Source organism: Chelon labrosus (assembly GCF_963514085.1).
Source record: "Chelon labrosus genome assembly, chromosome: 19".
In the NCBI taxonomy this organism is placed as follows: Eukaryota; Metazoa; Chordata; class Actinopteri; order Mugiliformes; family Mugilidae; genus Chelon; species Chelon labrosus.
This window is the reverse complement of record NC_140352.1, coordinates 2,731,064-2,757,239: the sequence shown is the minus strand read 5'-3', so window position 1 is coordinate 2,757,239 and position 26,176 is coordinate 2,731,064. Positions and strand designations below refer to the sequence as shown.

Genomic DNA, 26,176 nt, shown 5'->3' with positions numbered 1-26,176 from the left:
TATATCACAGTCGTTGGTGTCCTTGTCTGAGGTGCCTTGAGCAAGCAAGACTCTACCCAAATGGCAGCTCCGAGTGAATGGATGGGTTAAATGCAGAGACAAAGTTTCCCCATGAGGCGAATAATTATTTTCTGTTCTATCTTCAGACTCAGCAGGGACCACCAACGCTTGCAGCTCCAACAACGGGGGATGTCCACAATTGTGTCTTCCTAAACCAGACAATCAGAAGACTTGTGCCTGCACCACAGGATTTTACCTCTCTCATGATGGCTCCCGCTGTGAACAGTATGAATCTTTCGCCATCGTCTCTACCGCCAAGTACATCCGTGGCTTCCACATCAACAGCTCTGACCACTCTGAAGCTATGGTGCCTGTTGCTGGATGTATGTTGGCTTTATATTGGTTTGCATTGTGTTCAAGCCTGTTTTTTTATATCATATAGCTGTTTGGTTAACTATAAATATGAGCTTTCCACTTTTTTGTTTTGTTTTGTTTGTTTTTTTAGCATCCTACTACGTTAAAAACAAGTTGGACCTTCACATTGGCTCTGGCTTTGTATACTGGACTGACAATAGCACCTTCAGCTCATACCGGGGCATCTACAGGGAAAAAACAGATGGAGCGGGTTACAGCCGTGTCATCTCTTCCGGCGTTGGAAAGAGAGGCATCCAAGGCCTGGCTGTAGACTGGATTGCAGGTTTGAAGATAACCGCCTACACAACTATCCATTATTTTTCCAAGAGGGTCCCATGAAAATAACAAAAATGACTTTCTCAGGTAACTTGTACTTCTCCAACGCCTTCGAAAGCGAGACCTTCCTGGAGGTTCTGGCCATCAACACCACATACAGAATGGTTCTCTTGAAGACGTCTGAGGACCAGCCCCGGGACCTGGCTGTCAGCCCCAAGCTTCGCTACCTCTTCTGGACTGATGGCGGCCAGACACCCAAGATTGAGCGAGCCCTGCTGGATGGCACAAACCGCACAGTATTGGCATCGGAGAGCCTGGCGTCACCTCGTGGCCTAACAGTCGACTACACTGCTAACTTCCTGTACTGGACAGACGATGTTCTAGATATGATCTCACGCATGGCCACGGATGGCACGCAGAGGGAGATTATCCGTTATGGGAGTCGGTATCCGTCTCCAATGGGAATGGCCATATTTGGAAACTACATGCTGTGGGTGGATCAAAAACTTGGAAAGCTCTTCCAGGCCAATAAGAATCCAACAAATACAGACCAGCCAGAGGTGAGTTACTTAGTCTGTAAAATGTAAGAAAACCTGTGGAACTATGCAGTATGGCTATTTTTGTTGAGTGATTATGTTCCATCTTTAAACTAATCAGATTTTGCCATAGAAGCAAGACATAAAATTTAAGACATAATAAGGGAGGTGCCCACTTGAGAACCCCGAAGACATGCTGCATACTGCTGTTGTTTAGGCCAGGTTCCTGATGTCTTCATGTTGCTTGGTAGTATGCTTAGCTGCTGAGCGGGCCATACAAGCCAGCACCGTTAGGTTAGCTTATACACTATATTACCAAAAGTATTCGCTCACCTGCCTTTACTCATTCTATGAACTGAAGTGCCATCCCATTCACAACTCATAGAATTCAATATGATGTCGGTCCACCTTTTGCAGCTATTACAGCTTCAACTCTTCTGGGAAGACTGTCCACAAGGTTGAGGAGAGTGTTTATAGGAATTTTTGACCATTCTTCCAAAAGCGCATTGGTGAGGTCACACACTGATGTTGGTCGAGAAGGCCTGGCTCTCAGTCTCCGCTCTAATTCATCCCAAAGGTGTTCTATCGGGTTCAGGTCAGGACTCTGTGCAGGCCAGTCAAGTTCATCCACACCAGACTCTGTCATCCACGTCTTTATGGACCTTGCTTTGTGCACTGGTGCACAGTCATGTTGGAAGAGGAAGGGGCCCGCTCCAAACTGTTCCCACAAGGTTGGGAGCATGGAATTGTCCAAAATGTTTTGGTATCCTGAAGCATTCAATGTTCCTTTCACTGGAACTAAGGGGCCAAGCCCAGCTCCTGAAAAACAACCCCATACCATAATTCCTCCTCCACCAAATTTCACAGTTGGCACAATGCAATCTGAAATGTACCGTTCTCCTGGCAACCTCCAAACCCAGACTCGTCCATCAGATTGCCAGATGGTAAAGCGTGATTCATCACTCCAGAGAACGCGTCTCCACTGCTCTAGAGGCCAGTGGCGGCGTGCTTTACACCATTGCATCCGACGCCTTGCATTGCACTTGGTGATGTGTGGCTTGGCTGCAGCTGCTCGGCCATGGAAACCCATTCCATGAAGCTCTCTGCGTACTGTACTTGGGCTAATCTGAAGGTCACATGAAGTTTGTAGCTCTGTAGCAATTGACTGTGCAGAAAGTCGGCGACCTCTTTGCACTATGCGCTTCAGCATCCGCTGACCCCTCTCCGTCACTTTACGTGGCCTACCACTTCGTGGCTGAGTTGCTGTTTTTCCCAAACGCTTCCATTTTGTTATAATAGAGCTGACAGTTGACTGTGGAATATTTAGGAGCGAGGAAATTTCACGACTGGATTTGTTGCACAAGTGGCATCCTATGACAGTTCCACGCTGGAATTCACTGAGCTCCTGAGAGCGGCCCATTCTTTCACAAATGTCTTGTTTCACAGTCTGCATGCCTGAGTGCTTGAATTTATACACCTGGGGCCAGGCCAAGTGATTAGAACACCTGATTCTGATCATTTGAATGGGTGAGCGAATACTTTTGGTAATATAGTGTATTTCACAAGGTTCGAATTATCCTCTGCTGCTCTGTGGGCCTACAAGCCGGCAGCATTTACTTAGTTTATTTAGATTGTAGGCTAAGGTAGCCAGCAGTACTTGGTTAGCTTATATTTCACAAGGTTTAAGTTAGCCTCTGCTGCTGAGCGAGCCATACAAGCCAGCAGCATTTACTTAGTTCGTTTAGATTGTAGGTTAAGCTTCATATCACATGACTGTAGGTTTGTTAGGGTTTCTCAGTTGGACAGGGCCTCTACATGTGTTTTGCCTGGGATTTTGGCACAAGGGATTGTAACATCTAATCCTGTGTATTAATGAATGTCACTTTGGGAATAGAGTAAACATAGAGTAAACAGAGTCGTGCAGGCAAAAGTGGGAAATATCAGATTTTGCATAATTATTATTATTATTAGTTTATTTGTCAGGGACAATGCAGCGCACATTATTACATACATAGCTATCACAGTCAATGCCATAAGAAGGAATAACATGGATTAATGCAAGGTGGTAAATAGCAACTGTAATGTTTTGATATGATCATAACAGTTGTGTCCGCTTGAAAGATGCAAGGTTACCAAACTACAAGCAACAGATTTCTATTGAGATTGAATGTACTATGGCCATGACACTAACACAACAAACCTTTTTATTCATTATAATGCCAGGTGATCCGAGACAGTCTTGATGGGTTGAAGGATGTCTCCATCTTTGATGCTCATGTCCAGCCTACATCCGCCAACCTGGTAGGCTTTAACCCCTGCCATGAAGACAATGGCCGCTGCCAGCAGCTCTGCTTTGCCATCCCAGACCAGCAGGAACCTAAATGTGGTTGCGCGCATGGGACGCTCCTTAGTAATGGAGTATCATGTGGTTACGGACTGGATGAGTTTCTGATTTTCACCACGGACTACACACTGAACAGCCTGAGGTTAGACCCCACGGATCACAGCACTCCCTATCCAACAGTAAACCTGGGCTACAATTTAATGGCGCTGGATTATGACTTCGGGCAGAAGAGAATATTCTTCACCCAGTATAAGGGGATAGGTCGGAGCACGATTGGCTATGTATCCACCACATCCATCACCAGCCCTCCTGTCATTATTGCCTCAGGTGAGTTTAGCATTCATTGATTTCCTTCATGATCTGATCATTGTTCTTGTTGTTTTCTTTAACTTCGTCCTCTCTGCATACTGCTCAGATTTGGATGATCCGGAGGGAGTGGCGTATGATTGGGTCAACAAGCGTCTCTACTTCACTGACTACTACAAGCGTAATGTGCAGTCAATCGGGATGGAAGGATTGAACCGCTCGATCGTCGCACATGCAAACCGCCCCAGAGGCATCATTGTTGACCCATGCTATGGGTAAAGCAGCAAAGCATTTCTCATAAGCAAATGTACCATAGATTTGAGACATAAGCAAACATAAGCAATAAGCAATAAACTTCCTTTTTTCTTCATGGTTCTCTCTTCAGTTACCTATACTGGACTGATTGGGGCGCCCCAGCTAAGATTGAGAGGGCCACACTGGGTGGAAACTTCCGGACAGCCATCATCAACAGCAGCCTGACGACGCCCAACGGCCTGTCTCTGGACTACGAGGAGAGGATGCTCTACTGGGCTGACTCCACCCTGTATGTCCAGCTTTCCTATGTTTCATATTAAAAAAAAAAAACTAGAGAGGGACAATTTATGCCTTAATTTATTTATTTTTTTTCCCGTTGCTTTCTGCAGGGACAAGATTGAACGCGCCACTCTGACCGGCGAGAACCGACAGGTGATTGTGCAGGGGGTGCGGTACCCGTTTGCCATGACCGTCTTCCAGCAGGACATCTTCTGGACCGACTGGACTGATAAAGCCGTCTTTAGGGCTGGGAAAGAAGATGGTTCTGGCGTTACAGCGCTTGTCCAAGACCTGCAGTACCGACCAAATGACATCCACATTTATGCTGCATCAAAGCAGGAGAGTTGCGTCAGCTTTTGTCAGCAGTTCAACGGAGGCTGCAGTCATATCTGTGTTTCAGGTAAAAGTAAACTCTTACTTGTGTTATCACTGGAATAAGCACTAACTCCCCCCAGTGCTGTTACGCAGCATCGTAAATAAGACATAGACCTGAAGTTGTGCATATTAGGCGTTGTTCGTTTCTGTTGCAGCTTGAATTAGGATTATAAATATTTTATTGTACTTCTTCTTAAACTCCCTCCCTCTCATAATCTCCCCTGCAGGTCCAGCGGGTCCAGAGTGCCAGTGTCCTCACGAGGGGTCGTGGTACCTGGCCAACAACGGGAAAGACTGCATCAAAGACACGGGGGAACGTTGTCAGCCAGACCAGTTCACTTGTCTCAATGGTGGCTGCATCGCAGTTCGCTGGAAGTGTGACGGTCGCAATGACTGTCAGGATTGGTCAGATGAGCTCGAGAGAGTGTGTGGTGAGCAATCAGAATTTTACTTATTTTTATCATTACATAGACAGACCCAGCCAACACAGTCACCTAATATGAGTCCAAGCTTATTCAACTGTTGGATTACAGCCAGTAATTGATGTCTGGCCATGTTCCAAAACTTCTGCAATCAAATAAAAAAAAGAAATGGTGCAAAACTTTCAACCCATTTCAAACTTGTCTTATCCGTCCAGTTTTCGCCCATTCAGCACAGAAACAACTCTTGTAAAAATCACTAATGCAGCCTTTGATAAAATCCACCATAACGTCCTCCTCGAACGGCTCGCCTCCGTTGGTATCACAGGCACCTGTCATGACTGGTTTACATCATATCTTTTCCACTGTAAAGAGTTTGGTTAGCTTAAACACTTCCAATCTAACCCTTCACTCATTACCAGAGGAGTCCCACAGGGCTCCGTTCTGGGTCCCCTACTTTTCATCGTTTACCTTCACCCTCTCAACCCTATTTTCCGTAAATACTAGATTATTTTTACTCCATTGTTTTGTGCATTGCTGTTTTTTGTCAGTGCTTTGAAAGGTGCCCACAAATAAAATGTGTTATTCAGTGTTATTATTATCATTTTGCTTCCTCTTACCATACCCAGCCTTCCACACCTGCCTACCCACGGACTTCACCTGTGACAACGGGCGCTGCGTCCCACTGAGCTACACCTGCGACTACATGGACGACTGTGGGGACAACAGTGACGAGCGGGGCTGCCCCTTCCCCACATGTAACCCGGCCACCGAGTTCACCTGCACCAACGGCCGCTGCATCAATGCAAACTTTGTGTGCGACGGTCGCAATGACTGCCGAGACAACGCTACGTCTGATGAAATCAACTGCCGTGAGTGATAATGATAAAATGTTTGATTGATTGTCATGCCTACAAATCTTCACGTACAATCTGGTCTGAATCTGATCTTGTGTCGTCCTTTCCTTCCTCCAGCTGACCGCACATGTCCTGCCGGCCAGATCAAGTGTGACAACACCAATATCTGTATCTACCCTGAAAATCTATGTGACAGCTTCAACAACTGTGGAGACAACAGCGATGAAAATCCTCTCTTCTGCGGTAAGTCAAAGACAACTTTATTGTCAATTCTGAGATATGTGCAGCACATACAGAGGATTGAAATTGTGTTACGGTAAGTCAATAAATACAAATATAAAAACAAAAAACTAAGGCATATAAAATGACATGTAGTGCACAGAGAGGAGTCCAGTGTTGCATAAAGTGGCTGGTACAACCCTTGAGTTTGGTGTGTATATGTGTGTGCATGGGTCTGATCAGTTCCTGGAGGGGGAGCAGAGTGGGGAATAGGGTCAGAGGTGAGTGAGAGAATGTGTTCTCTGCAGAAACATTGTCACCCAGAAATGAATTGTTTGCCTGCGCGTACAGTAGGTTTACATCAGTGGAACTGTCTTTGTGTGTTTCTGTACTGCAGCTGGGCGCACATGCTCTCCGAATCTGTTCCGTTGTGATGAAGGGAGGTGTATCCCTCAGAACTGGGTATGTGACAACTTCAAGGACTGCAATGATGGGACGGATGAGCCTCCGTCTTGTGGTGAGTTCTTTCTGCATTTACACAGCAGAAGTTTTTAATGATTGTTGCCCTTACTTGTTTTTTTTTTTTATACTTGTTTTTTTTTTAATATATAATTTTTGAATTGTTCAGTAATTCAAGCTGCTGTATTGGGGAGATACATTTATATACTGTACGTCAACCGTTCAGAATTTGATTTATTTATTTATTTATTTTAATTGACCCTGTGCAGAAGATCAAATCCGAACATGCAGCCCAAGCCAGTTCACCTGCACCAACGGCAACTGCATCCCCCAGTCAATGGTCTGTGACGGCAACAATGACTGCTGGGACAACAGCGATGAAGCTCCAGAGCTGCAGTGCGGTGAGACGTTTAATCGTTACACTGATGAAAACTGTCTAAAAAGACGCAACCACGTGTGAGCGAATGCTTTCATTTTTCTCCGCTCTGTTCCTGTTCTCTGCTCAGTGTGCGTACCTCAACACATATAGACAGATTCTTTTTCTTTTTCTTTTTTACATCTGCTTTGTAGTGTGCTGTTATGTTTCTTAAAACACACTAATACAACTTAGGGACAATGCTTTCCTAGGCACCCAGGGTAGGAGGAAGTATCTGGAGGTGTAAACAGACCTCATGGCACACATTCAATCCAATTCAATTTTATTTATTTACATAGTGTCAATAACAATACAAGGGGACACACAGCAGTAAACATTCTATACAGTAATAGCACAGAATTGTATGACTAGTAGTAGATAGGAAATTAGAGGGCAAGAGCTCTGTGCCAGAGAAAAGAAAGTGGAGGATGCGAGAGAGGAGAGAGAAGAAAGAAGGAGGACATGTGTTTGGTGCATCGTCCCCCAGCAGCCTAGGCCTATAGCAGCATAACTAAGGGATGGTTTAGTCCAGCCCTAACTATAAGCCTGATCAAAAAGGAAAGTCTTAAGCCTGATCTTAAAAGTAGAGAGGGTGTCTGCCTCCTGAACCCAAACTGGGAGCTAGTTCCACAGGAGAGAAGCCTGATAGCTGAAAGCTCTACCTCCCATTCTACTTTTTGAAATTCTAGGAACCACAAGTAGCCCTGCACTTTCAGACTGAATCAACTGAAGCCCTGTTCGCACGGGACTAGTTTTACCCGAGGACCTCTAGTAATTTGAAATAATGTCTGAGGTCGTCCATGCAAACTAAGTTTGTACAGATGGTAAGGGTGCAAAGTCCAGATGTTGCTGAACCATTCAAAGAGAAAAGTTCAAAACCATCGGAGGAACTAAATCGCGGAGGATGCTGAGATGTTTAGCGTTTGAGATGTGATATTTAATCTAGCATTAATGTGTTTAAATCAGCTCCACCTTTACTGATGTGAAACACATTAATGCTTGATTAAATATCTCACCTTTGCATCCTCATACACTTTCATCACATGTGCTCTGTCTTTATCTCATGCGACCATGCTGCCTCTTATCGCCCTGTCTCTGTCCCCTGCAGGCCAGCGTACCTGCAGTCCAGATCAGTTCACCTGTCCAACCTGGTATCCCGGTCACCCACGCTGTTTGTCCATGAACTTAGTTTGCGACGGCGAGAAAGACTGCGCCAATGCGGCCGACGAGCTCCACAACTGTCCCAACCGGACGTGTCACATGAACGAGTTTGCCTGTTCCAATGGCCTCTGCATCTTCATCCCCTTCCAGTACGCATGAAATACACCTCTAAAAAAACAGTAGAGGTCCTTTCACCAGTTTCACCAGTGAGTAATGAATCACTCCTTCCTCCCCAGCTGTGACCGCGTGAACGACTGCGGCGACGGCAGTGACGAGCTGGGCTGCACCTACGACACGTGCAAAAGCGATCAGTTCACTTGCGCCAACGGGGCCTGCATCGCCGGCTCCTTCACCTGCGACGGGGAGAACGACTGCATGGACGGCTCAGATGAGGCCGACAGCTTGTGCAGTACGCCCCAGCCCACGTGTTCCCCTCAGCAGTTCATGTGCAAGTCAGGGGATTGCATCGATGCGGGAAAAGTGTGCAACGGACAGAAGGACTGCCAGGACAACAGCGATGAAAAAGGCTGCGGTGAGATGCGAGTGTTCAGAAATAATGTGTTACCCTCAATTTTCTGCAACTGGTGTCGTGTGAAAACTCCTTTTTCCTTGTTCTGTTTAGGGATCAACGAGTGTCTCAACCCGTCAGTCCACCAGTGTGCCCAAATCTGCACCGACACCCTCACCAGTTATTACTGCTCCTGCAACCCAGGCTACCAGCTCATGCCAGATGGCAAAGCCTGCGCGGACGTCAACGAGTGTCTCAGCACGCCCGCCGTCTGCAGCCAGATCTGCGAGAACAGCGCTGGCTCGTACCACTGCAAGTGCGCCCAGGGGTACATCCGCGAACCGGACGGGCGCACCTGTCGTCAGAACAGCGGCATCGCCCCCTACCTGTTGTACAGCAATCGCTACTACATCCGGAAATTAACCACTGATGGGTCGCAGTTGAGCGTAGTGCTGCAGGGGCTGTTCAACGTGGTGGCACTGGATTTCGATGACTCTGAGAAGAAGCTGTACTGGCTGGATGAAGGGGTGGGAAAGATAGAGAGGATGGGCTTGGATGGGACCGGGAAAGAGACGCTGGTGGACAACAACATAGTAGGAGGTGAAGGGCTGGCGGTGGACTGGGTGGGCAGGTGTGTAAAATGGAACAAACTCTGTAACTATTATTATTTAGTTTAACAATAAGCAGCCAAACACATCTACAGTTCCACTTGACAGTATTTGCAGTCCTCAGTCATTGCAGTCATACAGTTCTGCATAAAAATGACTCAAAACATCAGTGGATTTTCACACAAGTCCTGAAAGTAGGCAAAGATAGAACCCAATCAAACAAATGAAACTGAAATATTATGCTTTTGTGTTCGCTTGTTCAAGAAAATTAATAATTTGTTCATATCTGTGAGGTGAAACCGTCAGTGCCTCCTTGTTTCCAGTATCAGCTGTGACCTCCTTGTAACTAGATGTTTCTGGTAACTGCTGATCAGTGGTCTACAGCAGCTTGGAGGAATTTTAGCCCATTCCTCAGAACAGAACCACTTCAGTTCTGAGATGTTGGTGGGTTTCCTCACATCAACTGCTTGCTTCAGGTCCTTCCACAACATTTCTATTGGATTAAGGTCAGGACTTTGACTTGGCCGTTCCTAAACATTCATCTTGTTCTTCTTTAACCGTTCTTCTGTAGAACCACTTGTGTTCTTTGTTCTCGTTGTCTTGCTGCATGACCCAGTTTCTCTTCACATTCGTCTGTGAATTTGAAACTCTCTAGAGGTGGTTTAAGCCGCCTTTTTCTGAGCTCCTGAGAAAGCTTCTTTGTCCATGGCCATCATACACTTCCACAAACATGTGTTGTGAAGATCAGACTGTTTTTTTTTTAAAAACTAAACGAGGAACTGAACACCTTACTCTCACCATATTGATTGGAAAGACTTCTGAACAGATGGACTGTAATTTGGCCTTCGAATCCTCTTAGAATCCTAGATGTGTGCTTTATGTTTTTTCTAGACATGTAATTGTGGCTCATTTTCCTGAATTAACATTTACCAAAGTATAATATTTCCGTTTCATGCGTTGACTGGGTTCTCTTTGTCAACTTTCAGGACTTGTGTGAACATCTCCTGAAGTTCAGAGTCATTTTTAAGCAAAAATGCAAAAGATTCTGAACATACTTTTAAGCGACACTGTATACATTTGTGTGCAAAACAATTTTAAATTTACTGGAATATGTAATTAAGCAAATCTAAAAAAGGCAAAAAAAAAAAAAAAAAAAGTCATGGCTGCACAAATGTCAGTTAGAGTTTTTGTGTGTCTCCTGCAGGAAGTTGTACTGGGTGGATAGTTATTACGGCTCAGTGCATGTGATGGAGCTGGACGGGCGCTACCAGAAGACGCTGCTGTCAGGGGGGTTCACAGATGGAAACGACACTTATGCAATCACCCGACCTCGTGCTGTGGCTGTCAACCCTAAATATGGGTATTCAAACACAAACAAACACCTTCGATCTATGACTGACACCAGTCGTTCTAGTTCTAGACCCATGAACAAGAAACTTAATAACCTGAAATATAACATTACAGACAGATGTTGCTAGCTGTTAGCTTACTCCTGATCTTTTCTTTTCTTTTCCCCAGATGGCTGTACTGGACCGACTGGGGTGACGACGCATATATTGGCCGAGCTGGCATGGATGGAACAAACGTCAGTGCCATTATCACAACCAAGCTGGAGTGGCCCAACGCTCTTACCGTAGACTACACCACCAATAAGATCTTCTTCGCCGATGCCCATCTTAACTTCTTGGAGTGAGTTTGGAGACACAAGTCAGCGTCGCTTTGAGTAAAATACCTACGACGTGCATTAATCGTCCTGAATATTGTTGCAGCTTTGCAGACATGGACGGTCAGAACCGGCACCGCGCCATCGCCGGTACACTTCCCCATGTGTTCGCTGTGTCCTTGTTCGAGGACTGGGTCTACTGGACGGACTGGAACACGCACACCGTGGAGAAAGCTCACAAGTACACTGGCGAGCAGCGCACAGTCATGGGCAACAACACGCATCGACCCTACGACATCCACGTCTATCACCCCTACAGGCAGCCTCGAAGTACGCCAATGACCCCGTGCACGTTTATATCCTGAACGACTGTGGTTCGCAATCTGCAAATACGTTATTTCTTCTTATTTCCCAGGCGAGAACCCTTGCTCCTCCCACACCCTGACCTGCAGTCATTTGTGTCTGATTGCGCCGGGCGGGATGCAAGCCACCTGCGAGTGTCCGGATCATTTCATTGGCCTGGCCGTCGGCTTCAAGATCCAGTGTGTCGCCGACTGCTCCAGCACGCAGTTCCGCTGCGGGGACAACGAGAAGTTAGTGGGATAAAATATAATTAGCGTCCATTTCAGTCTTCACAAATCCCATCACCCAGTAATGTTACCTGGTTGTTGGCTTATTGAAAAATTGACACAGCAGCATCAGGGATAGAAACAAAGCCCTGGACTATTAGATTTATTTATTGGTTTTACTCTTAATAATTTCACCAATGTTTACCAAGACAAAAGAAAGATATTCAGTGTTTGTCCCTAGGATGTAATGTACACCAATCAGCCACAACATTATGACCACTGACAGGAGAGGTAAATAACGTTTAAACCATCTTGTGACAGTTCAATGTTCTGCTGGGAAACTTCTGGACCTGGCATTCATTGGTGTGGATGTTACTTAGACATGTAGCACCCACCTAGACCAGACCAGGCACCCCCACCCCATAGCAATGACACTCCTTGATGGCAGCAGCCATCCCCAGCAGGATGCAGCCTGACACAGACACACACACAAAAACACTTTAGGAACAACTTAAAAAAAAAACATGAAGAACAGCACAAGGTGTTTACCTGGCCTCCAGATTCACTAGATCCCAAACTGATCAAGTATCTGTGGGATGATCCACAGAGGCCCCTCCCCTCAAAGACCCCCTCAACTAACAACAGGACACCCTCAGAAGGCCCATGTCCATTCTCTGATGAGTCACCACAAGGGAGACCTGCACAATATTAGGAATGTGGTCATAATGTTATGGCTGATCGTGTATAATAACTAGAAAACTGAATCATAGTAATTAGCTGATTCAAGCAGACAAGTAAAAAGTATGAAAGGCAATTAAAAAAACAATAAATAACGACATGAGCAGTAATTGTAACGGAAACAAATTTAAGATTCACAGGTAAAAGAAGCAGAATGTAAGCTTCATTTTTTTTCCTTTCCAGGTGTGTTCCTATTTGGTGGAAGTGTGACGGCCAGTCGGACTGCAGCGACGGCTCAGATGAACCTCAGACCTGCCCCCCTCGCGTTTGCGCCGTCGGCCAGTTCCAGTGTCAGGACAACAACTGCACCTACCCTGGCTTCATCTGCGACGGCCACTCAGACTGCCCCGACGGCTCGGACGAAGATGCTGCCCTCTGCAGTATGACACCATTAACATTTAAACATAACGACTGTAAACGTCAGATAGGCTAACAGACACTCGATTAACACTGAGTTTATTAGTGTAGTTACCGTGGGACGTCAGTGAGGATGCACGGATGCACTGACTTTTATTAGAACTTCATGCACTGTGCATCATCAGTATTCAAAGCAATTACTATAATCATTATTCTGTGAGGAAAAGAAGTGAGCAGAACTCAGTGGACCGCAAAATAAGTTGTTCTACTCTTATTTTGCTTTTTCCTCTCATGAATAATCTGGGCCTGCTTTCAGGTAGATGGTTCACTTCACTTCTCCGTTTTTTTTTATCTTTTCCCTGTAGGCGATCACCGATGCGAGGAAAACCAGTTCCAGTGCAAAAACAAGAGGTGCATCCCCGTGTCCTGGCACTGCGACGGAGTCAGCGACTGCTCGGACGGCAGCGATGAGGATGCGGAGACCTGTTCCCAGAAGACCTGCCGACCGGGGCAGTTCGAGTGCGCCAACGGCCTCTGCGTGCCGTCGAGCTACGTGTGTGACGCCCAGGACGACTGTGGAGATGGATCCGACGAGCCGTATGAAACCTGCAGTAAGTGGGATAGCTGGGGACGTCTCTAACCGGTGATCTTGTCCACTCCGCTGAGCCAGTGGAGGTTTAGTGTTGGTGATCCTGCATGTGTCTGGGGTGACGATGGAAGGACGCTGCTGTTATTGATGACGGCTGTGCTCTGAGGGAGTTTGATCAAGGACAAGTCTATCTGGTTTTCAGTGATGTGTTCCCAGTGTGGACTCATCCACGTCCCAACAGTGATAAATTAATTTCACTATAGATTTCCACTATTTGGTCTTCTCTCTGCTCTTTCACTCACTGTTCACACCTCGCATTAAGATCCGATCACAAGTGACCAGCTTTAGGTGCGTGTGTTCACACCCAGCATTAACATCCGTGTCCAGATCCGATCTCAGTTTCCTTGTATCAGAGGTGTATAAAGTACTTGCTTTACATAAGTACAAGTACAAAGTATTTTTATAGTACGCATGAAAAAAGAAGCAAAACAACCAAAAATGGTTCTCCCCTTGTTCTCTTTATTTCACTTTCAGGTGAATGAAATAGATGTGGTATGATAAAATAAAAACAAGAAAACACCTGTAGAGTGAATCAAGTGTCTGCCTGAGAACTAAATAAGCGTCCGTCTGCCTAAGAACACAAAAAAAGTGCCTCCTATCTCCTCGTCACGGGTGACTGTCGTCTTCTACTGAAGGAGATGCTGTCAGTGTGGTAACATCTTCCGCGTCTTCCTCATCAGCGTTAACTGCGTAGCCATGTTGATGTCCGCCGCCCCGCGCATCCCACCCTTACCTCTAAACCTTGTGAGAGTACCGTACGTTGTTCCTCTCATCCTCTCGGACACACCCATTCCAGATAATCCTTCAATGATAAATTATATTTCTATTTTAATTTGTAATGAGTAACGAGGTGGCAAACGTCCCAGTAACAGAGTAAAAGTATATTTTTTAACTTTTAAATGTAGTAGAGTAAAAGTAAAAGTCCTGATTAAAAAAAAAACTCAAGTAAAGTACAGATCCTCAAAAAAACTACTTAAGTAGTGTAACGAAGTACATCTACTTCGTTACTATACACCTCTGCCCTTTATGCATCATCTGGGGGCCAGCAGAACATTTTAACAGCCGCCGTCTCTAATGGATCTCAACCGCTGTTTCAGAACCAAGAACATCGCTGTTTTCAGTGTGAGCGTCATGACTTTGACAGTGGCATGATGGTTGGCACTGATGCCTCACAGCCAGAAGGTTCTGGGTTCTAATCCATCATGAGCCGACTGGTTCCTTTCTGTGTGTAGTCTGCATGTTCTCCCTGTGTCTGCGTGGGTTCTCTCCAGGTTCTCCAGCTTCCTCCCACCGTCCAAAGACATGCTGGTTAGGTTCATTGGTGATTCTAAATTGTGTTAGCCCTGTGATAGACCGGAAACATGTCTAGGGTGTGTCATCTGGGATAGGCTACAGCCCCCCCCCCCCCCCCCCCCCGTGACCCTTCACAGGATAAGCAGTTACAGAAGATAAATGATCTACACCCTGTCGTTAGTCAGACCTGCACAAAGCTCAGTTTATAACTCCAACCCAAGATAAATAAAGGCGCGTGTGATTATTGAGGAAATAAGATAAGAACAAGTTAAGGAGTATTTATTGTCATTGTCCAGTAAAAATCAATGAAATAAACTTTAGCAGCAACACACAAGGAAACCTAGGACTTTATCTATTATTAATTAACCACACACGGCTCCTAATGCATCAATAATTAACCTCATCCAGACGTTACGTTATTTAATGACAAAATCACTCTTGTTCTCATATTAAATACTTTCATTTGTTAATTCTTGATTTATTTATTATTTAGTTAGTTAACAGCTACAAGGACAAAATATTTATAAAAGGCTCTCATTACTGAACAGATTCACTGAACATCTTTTTACTCTGGCCCGCTTGCGATCCGACCGTCCAGATCGGATCTTAGAGCTTCCATATCCGTACTCATTATTTTCTTTACTTTCTTTCTCATCTCTCATCTCTCTCTCTTTCCAGTGGGCCCAGAGTACAAGTGCGACGAGGACACCGAGTTCTCCTGCAAGACAAACTACCGCTGTATCCCTCAGTGGGCCCGCTGCGACGGCACCAACGACTGCCTCGACAACAGCGACGAGCAAGGCTGTGGTCAGTGCTCGTGTCTTTTATTTTCCTGCTTCAGTGCCATGATAGGAAATGAAAAATAAACCGTGCACCGTGTCTTTAAAAATCTTTAGTTTCTTGAAAAATGAATATTTGCACCATAACCCTGACACCTTCCTGGACTTTATCCTTGAAACAGAGGACGTGACCTGCGACCCTCTGGGAGATTTTCGCTGTGACAACCACCGCTGCATTCCCATCCGCTGGCAGTGTGATGGCTCCAACGACTGTGGCGACGGCTCGGACGAGAGGAACTGCCGTAAGCTTTGTACTCGTTATCAAAACGGCTAGCGCTGAAATGACACCTAGTTTATTTTATGTCTCTTCCTGACCTCACACTGAACGTAAGCGTATCCCTGTGTTCTCCAGAGCCAAGGCCTTGCTCTGAAAGCGAGTTTCGATGTGACAACGCTCAGTGCATCCCTGGGAGGTGGGTGTGTGACCACGACAACGACTGCGGGGACAACTCGGACGAGCGCGACTGCGGTGAGCACTAAACTCTACCCCCTTCCCTCTGAATGTTGTTTTTTGCACACGTGTTGACATCTCGGCCGTCTTCCAGAGCTGCAGACGTGTCACCCGGGTAACTTCCAGTGCAACTCGGGTCACTGTGTCCCCGCCATCCTGGAGTGTGACGGCCATCCCGACTGTCAGGACCTGTCGGATGAGACCAGCTGTCGTAAGTAAACCAGATGAGATCTAATTGCACGCTGCCTGGCCTCGGCAGTCATTCCGCGCGCTTGAGTTTTGTTTGAGAGTAAGTGTGTCAGGTAAATTATTCGAAAATATCCATGAAAATGGTTGTAAGATAAATAAGTAGACCCCACCTCTAGACCAATGACAGCTGGGATAGGCTTTATTTATCTGGAGGGTTTAGACATGTGGTCAAGATAAGGTGGGATTAAACTTTGGAACTGTACACGGTCGGTGGTCGATTGGTTGTTGTTACGACTCATTACTCTTTTTTTCTTTCCTGTCATTTATTTACTACCGGTTATGATGAAACAAAGGAACTGAGACGAATGTGGACTTTCAGAACCTGTACATTTTTAGGTCAGGTATTCGGACTGTTTGTGAGGACTTGATAATCTGTTAAGGAGAAAATATTAGTGCCTCGGTCCAGTCGTTTCTCTCGGGGTGTCAACATCAGGTAACTTGACGAGTCCAGGGAGGGACACGTAAAGATGAACGAAGCAGAAAAAAAGTGGTTCTGTCTTGGTCAACTTTTACTGAACAGATTTGCACCAATTCAGTGTTTCAATAAAGCTGGCAAAAAAATAAGTAAATTGATATCTGGGAACACGTAGAATATATGATAATAATTTGGGCTTTTGCAGATTTACCTGGCGTAATAATGTGTTCATTCTCCCGTCCCTTTCCAGCCACTCGTTACCCAGGAGGCCGTTGGTGTCCTCCGGACCAGTTCCAGTGTGCAAACACTCTCTGCGTGAACCAGGGTTGGGTGTGCGACGGCACCGACGACTGCGGGGATCGCTCCGACGAACAGCTCAGCCTATGCCGTGAGAACCATGCAGTTTTATTACACTACATGAGCATGTCCTGTTAGTTGTTCAGTTCAATTCAATTTTATTTATATCGCATCAATAACAATACAAATTGTCTCAAGACGCTTTACAAAATCCAGTCTTAAACCTGGCCTGAAACCCCCACACAGCAGTTAACATGCTATACAGTAGTAGCACAGAATTGCATGAGTAGTAATAGAGAAGAAATTAGAGGACAGGAGCTCGGTGCCAGAGCAAAGAAAGTAGAGGACAGGAGCTGGGTGTCAGAGAAAAGAAATTATAGGACAGGAGCTCGGTGCCAGAGAAAAGAAATTAGAGGATAAGAGCTCGGTGCCAGAGCAAAGAAAGTAGAGGACAGGAGCTGGATGCCAGAGAGAAGAGAGTAGAGGACATGTGCTCAGTGCATCGTCCCCCAGCAGCCTAGGCCTATAGCAGCATAACTAAAGGATGGTTCAGCTTGATCAAAAAGGAAAGTCTTAAGCCTGACCTTGAAAGTAGAGAGCGTGTCTGCCTCCAGAACCCAAACTGGGAGCTGGTTCCACAGGTTGTGTGTGCTGTAATCAGAGTAGTCTTTAACCCTTTTAACCTCGTACTGTACTGTAAACTTAAATGAAAGACTTAGAATTAGTAGACGGGTAAATGTAGAATTTACATTTCTTGACATTAGTCTAAATGAACATTTGCTTGTGTTTGACCAGTAAACATCACCTGTGAGATGCCGTCCAGGTTCCGCTGTGCCAACGGCTACTGCGTCTACTCCGGCCTGCTGTGCAATAAGAAGGATGACTGTGGAGATGGCAGCGATGAGGCGGAAGATCTGTGTAGGACTCCAACACATGCACGACACAGTCTGGACCCAGAAACCACAATAAAACACAACAGATGAACACATAGATACTGTACACAGATGCGCTGTGTTTCTAGATTAAGTAATTAGGTTAAGTAAACCGTGCAATACATTAGTTTTCCCATTGTTTTCTTTTTTAAGCGTAACCAGATTTGTAATAAGTTTGGATTCAGCGAACGCACCACTTATCATCAGTTTCCGGGAACTGGTGAGCATTAGTCCCAAACAACACTAATGCTCTTTAACCCCCCCCCCCCACTCCCCCCACTCTCAGGCCAGTGAAACGCGAAAATCCCAAAATGACACTGATGTCTGTGCAAAGCCTGAAACGTACAAGGGACAAGAAAATAGTGTGTTCTATGGAATCATTACACAATCGGCTTAAACTTCAATCAGAGCAAATTATTTTGAGAGGGGATTAAATAGTTCAGAGCGGAGGTGGGCATTGACTAGCTCATCTAAATCCACTCGTGCTCAGGCAGAGAGTAAAGACAGACACCGCTCTATCGTTATAATATATAAGTATATGTCTGTGAGTATATGTTAACATTAATGTGAGCATCCATATTTACGCTGATGGGGTTTAATGTGTTCTTTCTTACTCTCTATTTCTTTTTCTATTTATACTTTCTAAAATATTTTTAAAATCTTTTTTCTTTTTCCTTATTCTTCTCCTTTTTCCTCTTTCTCTGTTATTTGTTTTAGCTCATTTTCTTTTTTTCTACCTTCTATTTTCTTTTTCTCTTAATAATTCTATTTTTCTATTTTTTAACTTTCTAAAATATACTATTCTTTTTATAAATCTTTTTTTACTTTTCTCTTTCTTCCTTCTATTTTTTTCTCTCTCACTTTTTCTGCCTTTTCTCCTTTTTCTGTTTTTCTGTTTTCTACTTTTCTTTTTCTAAAGTATTTAGAAACATATATATATATATATATATATATATATATATATATATATATATTATATATTTTTTATTAAACATTTTTTGTTTTTTCCTTTTTTTTCTTTTCTTTTCTCACTTTCTACCTTGTATTTTTTTTATTTATATTCCTTATTGCTTTTAATTTCTTTTTCTTTGACTTTCTGTTCAATTTTTTATTTTATTTTATTTTATTTATTTTTTTTGGACAGTCTCTAAACTCACTCCCAGACCAGTGGCAGTGACGTCTCCATATACAGGTGATATATAAACTCAGTGTCTTATAAAACAATTCATTCTGCCCGTGTCCTCTGCAGGCCGTGAGCCCACCCTGCCTCCCTGCACCCTGGAAGAGTTTAAATGCATCAACGGACACTGTGTGGCTCTGCCTTACGTATGTGACCACAATGACAACTGTGGAGACCGCACCGATGAATTGGGCTGCAGTGAGTACTACCACGAAACACTGGATTCACTTACAGACTGAAGTAGTGACTCATAACCACATAACTAGATTATGGTCAACGTGTAAATGAATCTGTACATGTAAACAATTAGAACAGCAACAGTGATATTTGCCCCAAGACAAAAGTAGTTTTAAAAACGTCAAAGAACCAGAGGTAACCTCGGTGTTGTTTGGTTTCAGATTTTGGCATCGATCGCAACTGTGAGGAGAAGCTGTGCCAGCACGAGTGCACCAACCTGAACGGTACCGGCTTCATCTGCTCCTGCAGGCCCGGATACAAAGTGGACCCAGACAGCACCTACACCTGCCTCGGTAGAGACACAAACACATTTGTTAAATAGTGTAGTTGATTATCTGGTGGGAGAACCACGCCCATGAGATCTACGTCCGTCTCATTTCTCCTCCCTCTTCTAGACATCGACGAGTGCGAGGAGTATGGTACCTGTCCTCAGATCTGTAAGAACACCAAAGGCAGCTACGACTGTGAGTGCGCCCCCGGCTACAGGAAGGTGGGCGACGGGACCATGTGCGAGGCCGAGGGTAAGCACAATCTTTTAGGAAACGGCAGCGCGTGACAATTTGACTCAGATCCAATCAGAGCAAACTCGTAAAACAGCTTTGTTCTTGGTTCTGAAACAGCAGCAGAGATCCATTAGAGACATGCGGTGTTAAAATATTCTGCTGTGCCACAAATGATGTTTATCTGCATACAGAGAAACTGAGATAGGATCTGGAGTCGCATGTGAATGCCAGGTGTGAACACACGTACCTAAAGCTGGTCACTTGCCATTGGATTGCTCAGATCTGGTCTTAATGTGAAGTCTGAATGGGCCCAAACAGTCTCCTCCAGCTATAAATAAGAATCTGGTTGTTTCATGCGAATCCCTGATAGGTAACACCCACAGATGTTCATATTTAAACCCCAACTGCTCACCAGTCCTGAAGACTCTTTAGCGTTTTTGGACAGAAAGTTATCATCGTTATCCTGCCTAAATATCTTTTTGTCCCACAGGACCAACTCCAATGCTACTTCTACCAGAGAACATTCGCATCAGGAAGTTCAACCTGCAGACAGAGACCTACCACGACTTCCTCCAAGAAGAGGAGCACATCATGGCTCTGGACTACGACTGGGACCACAACAACACCGGCTACAGTAAGAGACGCTCGGATTGAGGCCACATGCTGCAAGAAAGACAGAAGACAGCTGAGTCTATGTAGAATGCAACAATAAAAGATGTTTAACGTGGAGTTTGATCACGATTGTCAGGCATGGTGTACTACACTGTTGCTGGGAAAGACTCTGAACACGGGGCCATTAAGAGAGCGTTCATACCTTCAGTGGATGACGGCAGTAATAACATCGGTGCTGCCGTCGACCTCGGCATCAAGTACATCACCAGTCCAGACGGTATCGCTGTGGACTGGGTGGGCAGGTGAGTCTGTGCTTTAAACCATTTCTTTGAGGGTAATCATATTATTTTAAATAGAGTTGGGACCATAAGATACCTGGTTTGAATCTGCTGCCTGAGAACATACACCAGTCAGCCACAACATTATGACCACTGACAGGAGAAGTGAATAACAATTAAACCATCTTGTGACAGTTCAGTGTTCTACTGTTAAACTTCTGGACCTGGCATTCATTGGTGTGGATGTTATTTAGACATGTAGCACCCACCTAGACCAGACCAGGCACCTCTGGTGTATTTCCCCACCGTGGTATCAAAGAACTGACACAGTGGTTTTGTGAACAGTCATGCATTTCTTTCCATTTTAGAAACCTTTACTGGGCGGACTCCGGCCTGAAGAGGTTAGAGGTGGCCATGTTGGATGGACGCTACAGGAAGCATCTGGTCAAGACAGAGCTGGGTCACCCGTCCGCTGTGGCCGTCAACCCACGACTAGGGTAAGACAGAGAGACTTAAACTGAGTCTGAGAAACTGTAGGGAGTTTATTCACAACATTTTCAAAATGAGATTTTAACTTGGTAATATATGGAAAGCTCTTGCTGTAGCATCCGTCCGATATGCTGATGTATTGAGAGCCTCAGGTAAAAGACTCGTTACCCCCCCACCACCACCACCACAGGGACCAGTGCTGTTAGTATCTGCTGTGTTTCTGCAGGATGCTGTATTGGGCTGACCGCGGGGACGTAGCCAAGATCGAGTGTTCCTGGCTGGACGGTCAGAACAGGAAAGTTCTCGTGGCCGACGGCCTGGGTTGGCCCACCGGCCTGTCAATCGACTTCGCCAACGGAGACAGGATCTACTGGTCGGACTCCAAGGAAAGCCACATAGAGGCTATCCTTCCTTCCGGAGAGCAGCGTAGAACAGCGGTCTATATAGGTGAGGGCTAGAGGAGACAGCGAACCAAGAGGCCGGAGATTTCTATTCTCTTACTATTCTCAGTTAAATTGTTTGCATGTTTGTTTCACGTCGTGTAGACGTGAGAAACCCCTTCAGCGTGAGCGTGTTCGAGGACCACGTCTACTGGAGCACTCAGGAGAAGGGCGAGGTGTTTCGACAGGACAAGTTCGGACGCGGAGACAAGATCAAGCTGCTGACCGCCGGGCCCTGGCTCACCCAGGTCTCCGTGTACCAGCAGCAGAGATACAACTCCGTAGCTAGTAAGTACTATGCTAAGTGACCAGCGTTAGGTACGAGAGTTCACACCAGGGATGTCTCCAGATCTGATCTCAGTTTCTCTGTATGCAAATAAACACTGACATCATCTGGGGCGCAGTAGATCTCTAATGGATCTCTGCTGCTGTTTCAGAACCAAGAACAAAGCTGGTTTATATGTATGCATCATGACTTTGACACGTTATTATTTATAGATCTCCACCCTGACGTTAGATAGACCTGCATAAAACTCAGATTATAACTCCAACCCTTTCTATACGCACCATAATCTCTGGTAATAAACATAAATAAATAAACCTGGAATTATTTAGGAAATAATTCAGTTTCTGGCGTGAGCATCATTAGATTTGCTGTAAAAGTCCCGGCTACAGCGGTGATGTCAATCTCACAAAGCTAACTTTAATAAATCATCTCCTTTAACTCATTGAATGCAAAATACTGTTTGTCTTTGTTTGCGCAGTTACCAATCCTTGCAAGGGAACCTGCAGCCACCTGTGTTTGCTCCGGCCGGGAGGATACTCCTGCGCCTGCCCCGAGGGCACCAGCTTCGTCCCGGGCAGCACCACTGAATGTGATGCAGGTGAGAGAATGTGTGACGAGAACATCAGTGCTGCCTTCTTGAAAAGTCTAGGCACAAAACACAACTGTATATCCATGCCTCAGTCGATAGAGCTGATGATTTTAATGACTTTTAATCTTATGATCAACCAGGATTTGATCCACCGCCAACCATGCCGCCACCATGCCTGTGTCAAAACGGAGGCACCTGCTACTTCGATGACAACCAGGCTCTGTGCAAGTAAGAGTTTGCTCTCAATCCTTTAACCCGGCTGTGGTTTTTTAAATAAACAGTGGCATTGATGTACCTTCACCTGGATGGAGAGCAGTGTGCACACGCAAACGTTTGATCAGATCAGTTCTCTTGGTGACATAAATCCTTAGTTTTTTTCTTCACCTTGTAGAGACAGAGATGTGGTGTTAGCCCAAAAATAAATGTTTGAAAAGATGAACAAATATGGACTCAGCGTGGGCAGCAACGTAGGAAAACGTGGGTGCATCTTTTGTCTTCTGCCCTGTTCACACGGGACTAGTTTTACCAGGTGACCTCTAGTAATTTATGATTACTAGAGAGGTCAGAGGTCATCTGTGATCTTAATCCTGTGCAAACCGGTCATGTCTGTGTTTTGTAAAGTAAAAAAACTACATCACAAATTACCTTCAATATTTCTCCTAACACAGAGGTCCTGCGGTAAAACCGAACCTCTTGTCACTTAATAATCATGAAGGCTGTTTTATATAAATCAAAGTCTGGACAGATGTTAGAGTGCAAAGTCCAGATGTTTCTGACCCATTTACAAAATGAGATGTGTAGCGGCAGATGCAGATGTGTTGGGTTTTATTTACTGATGCATTAATGTGCTTCATGGCATCAGCAAAAGGTGGAGCTGATTTAAATACTAATGACAGGTAGTTTGTAAATTATAGTCATGTCACATCACATCGTGTTTTATTTTTTATTTTTAAAAATCTATATTTTTTATTATTAATCAGACTTTGCAAAATAACTGAAGCTTTTAAAAAGTGTCGAAGTATAAAATATATAAAATATACCTTTGACATTTAGTGGAGTGAAGCCATAACTAATAGAGAAATTAAAATTAAATTAGATTAAAACACAGTTTAATTATCCTGTCCTGAATGCACCACATGAAACAGGTAACATCTAAATCACATGACGTCCTCAGGTGTGAACAGAGGTTTACTCTACTGAACAAATTCAGTGTTATTCTGCTGATTTGACACTTTGTGCATGTCCTAAAAACCCATGGGGCTTTGGGGGATATCCGATTTTATGTCGAGTCTCATTTAAACAGTTGAGCTGGGATCTCTAATTAAAATGATTTTAGTCTTGTTTAAGAAATCCTGTTGATGAGTTCTTTAATTCCCAGGTGTCCTCCAGACTGGACGGGAGAGACCTGCCAGACCAGCGTGTCCAACGTGGTCGCATCCTCAGGTACGTTTGCTCTTATTTTCCAGAATAAACTAATTTAAACTTCATACTTCTAATTATTAATGAGCCTCCTCCTGTTCCTGTTCCTTTGTTCCTTCGTGGCAGTTGGGATAGCCGTCGGGGTGACGATAGCGATCATCATCCTGCTGGTCGCTCTGGTCTTTTGTGTCAGGAAAAAGTCTAACGTGCTGGAGACGCTGCGTAGCAACCTGCCCAGCATGCCGAGCTTCAGGTGAGCTGGAGTCAGGGAAAAGAGACGAGGTTATCGCCAGCACACGTCCAGTATCTGAGTTCATTCCTAAATGACGTGTCCAGTGTTTGGGATAAAAATAAAAGTGCTTTATATTATTATTTATATAGGTATATATGTGTGGATATCAGTCTTATTGGGAGCAGGATAACACACTGTTGGTCTTATTTTTTTTCCAGGAATGCTCCGACCCAAAATGGATTGAGCACAGAAGTTGGTGAAGAGAGGCAGTTTTCAGAAGCGGTCAGTAATTTATAAAAAGAGCTTTAACTACCTTGGATTTATACATATTGAACACCCACTGGCCGCTTTATTAGGTACTCTAGTGAAAATGAATACGTCCTTATGCAACAGTCCTGCACAAAATCTCAGCTTCGTGAAGGTTGAAGTATTCGGCCTTTGTTTCAAACAACTGACAGAGCTGCTGTTTCTTTTATTTTGACAATCCCAGTTTCTATCTGTGAAGGTTCTCAGTCATCCAGGTCATGGTTTATACAAAAACGCTAAAGAAAGGAAACTGGACTTGTAGAGTTTCTTGGAGACGTTTCATCCAAGTCTTCAGTTTTAAAGGACTGACTCATTAAAAACAAAAATGTCCACTTTCAAAAAACCGCTATAAAAACGTAACCGATTAACTTTTTTTTTTCAGTTTTTTTCTGCATAAATCTTTTAAACCACTTCAGCACTTTACAAAACTACCAAAAATTAAATGATTTTGAGGATTTTAACCCTTTAAATGCTAGTTTAATTATGGGAAAAAAAAGCTGGGGCATTTTTTTAATGTTTAATTTTTTTTTTTTAAATCAGTCTTGGATATGACCAAGATTATCTAAAATATTGACTTGAATACATTATTAGTTTTTAATGTAGGCTCAGCTTTAAAATTGACTACACTCTTGACTCATTACTGGACACAAATGTCCCATTGACTCCCATTATAACCACATTTATTGATCTCACAGCCGACACAATATAATCATTCATTCTGTAATATTAGGGTTTAATGTTTGAGAAAAACACTTAAATTTGTCGATATATATATATATATATATATATATATATACACTAATATATAGATAAATACATTCATACATACATGTAAACATAAGTGTACACATAAAAATACCTGCGTGTGTGTGTGTGGGAATATATATAAATTAAGTGGATATGTTCAGTTATTATATACAGATTCAATTCAAATCACTTTATTTGTTCCCATGGTTCAAAACCCACAGACGTTCCTATTCAAACCTCAGCATCTTCGAGAATCTCTTCAAGTCCAGTTGACTTTCTTTAATGTTTTTGGAGACAGAAACATTTTAATATTTAGTTCAATCCACTTTAACAGCACTACAAACATCCTCCAAAACCATCACCACCTTTCTGACTCCATATAAACTGATCATTAAAACAGTCATGAAGCTAAGACTTAGTGCATGCATTAGTTTTCACTAGTGTACCTAATGAAGTGGCCTTTAGGCGTATGTTTGTCTTTTCTAGTCTGCCTGTGTCTCTGTTTAAATAAATAACCGTCCTCATGTCAGGTTCCCTGTACGTCGGTGTCCATTGTGGACCCTCAGGGGAAGAGCTTTGAGAACCCGTCCTACGACTCTGAAGAACAGCTGGGCTCTGACAGGATGGTGACAGCCACCCCCACGACCATCGTCACCCCCCCTGGAGCAAAGAAGGTCAGTAAACAACAGTCAGCCCTCACTTGTTGACTGCATCCATTCATTCTGCAAAAACCTTCTTTTATTATTTACCAAGATCATTCTTCTCACCAGACAGTTGTTGTGTTTTTGAGCATTTGATTCTCTTTAAGTGTTTTGTTCCTAAATGATCTTAAGAAGCTTTTCTTAGTGTTTCTCAGTTAAGTTAATGCTTAAAGATTGTGAAAAAGCCAAAATGCTCAAATTAATTAATTATAATGAGTAGTTAAAGTCAAACTTTATTTAGAAGTCCTTGTAGCTTAAATATATTGAGTATTGT

At 44.2% G+C, this 26,176-nt stretch overlaps 1 protein-coding gene across 1 annotated transcript in view; it reads left to right on the top strand.

Annotated features, from left to right (window-relative positions):
* Window positions 1-25,908, top strand: part of lrp2b (low density lipoprotein receptor-related protein 2b) — a gene marked incomplete at its 3' end in the record, with an annotated part of 175,039 nt that extends 149,131 nt beyond the window's left edge. The window contains exons 37-77 of the mRNA XM_084567275.1: window positions 147-383; window positions 506-697; window positions 778-1,250; window positions 3,450-3,897; window positions 3,986-4,151; window positions 4,262-4,420; window positions 4,521-4,810; window positions 5,013-5,216; window positions 5,834-6,076; window positions 6,179-6,304; window positions 6,678-6,797; window positions 7,009-7,140; window positions 8,263-8,464; window positions 8,552-8,847; window positions 8,938-9,454; window positions 10,636-10,791; window positions 10,950-11,120; window positions 11,201-11,424; window positions 11,510-11,687; window positions 12,585-12,781; window positions 13,124-13,369; window positions 15,379-15,507; window positions 15,662-15,781; window positions 15,892-16,008; window positions 16,085-16,201; window positions 16,905-17,042; window positions 17,747-17,869; window positions 19,133-19,261; window positions 19,462-19,593; window positions 19,696-19,821; window positions 20,294-20,437; window positions 20,552-20,717; window positions 21,062-21,190; window positions 21,409-21,629; window positions 21,728-21,910; window positions 22,387-22,506; window positions 22,638-22,725; window positions 23,876-23,940; window positions 24,043-24,169; window positions 24,367-24,430; window positions 25,732-25,908. Coding sequence (XP_084423401.1) covers window positions 147-383; window positions 506-697; window positions 778-1,250; window positions 3,450-3,897; window positions 3,986-4,151; window positions 4,262-4,420; window positions 4,521-4,810; window positions 5,013-5,216; window positions 5,834-6,076; window positions 6,179-6,304; window positions 6,678-6,797; window positions 7,009-7,140; window positions 8,263-8,464; window positions 8,552-8,847; window positions 8,938-9,454; window positions 10,636-10,791; window positions 10,950-11,120; window positions 11,201-11,424; window positions 11,510-11,687; window positions 12,585-12,781; window positions 13,124-13,369; window positions 15,379-15,507; window positions 15,662-15,781; window positions 15,892-16,008; window positions 16,085-16,201; window positions 16,905-17,042; window positions 17,747-17,869; window positions 19,133-19,261; window positions 19,462-19,593; window positions 19,696-19,821; window positions 20,294-20,437; window positions 20,552-20,717; window positions 21,062-21,190; window positions 21,409-21,629; window positions 21,728-21,910; window positions 22,387-22,506; window positions 22,638-22,725; window positions 23,876-23,940; window positions 24,043-24,169; window positions 24,367-24,430; window positions 25,732-25,908 — 7,592 coding nt within the window. The remainder of the gene's footprint in view (window positions 1-146; window positions 384-505; window positions 698-777; window positions 1,251-3,449; window positions 3,898-3,985; window positions 4,152-4,261; window positions 4,421-4,520; window positions 4,811-5,012; window positions 5,217-5,833; window positions 6,077-6,178; window positions 6,305-6,677; window positions 6,798-7,008; window positions 7,141-8,262; window positions 8,465-8,551; window positions 8,848-8,937; window positions 9,455-10,635; window positions 10,792-10,949; window positions 11,121-11,200; window positions 11,425-11,509; window positions 11,688-12,584; window positions 12,782-13,123; window positions 13,370-15,378; window positions 15,508-15,661; window positions 15,782-15,891; window positions 16,009-16,084; window positions 16,202-16,904; window positions 17,043-17,746; window positions 17,870-19,132; window positions 19,262-19,461; window positions 19,594-19,695; window positions 19,822-20,293; window positions 20,438-20,551; window positions 20,718-21,061; window positions 21,191-21,408; window positions 21,630-21,727; window positions 21,911-22,386; window positions 22,507-22,637; window positions 22,726-23,875; window positions 23,941-24,042; window positions 24,170-24,366; window positions 24,431-25,731) is intronic.
* Window positions 25,909-26,176: the final 268 nt, after the last annotated feature.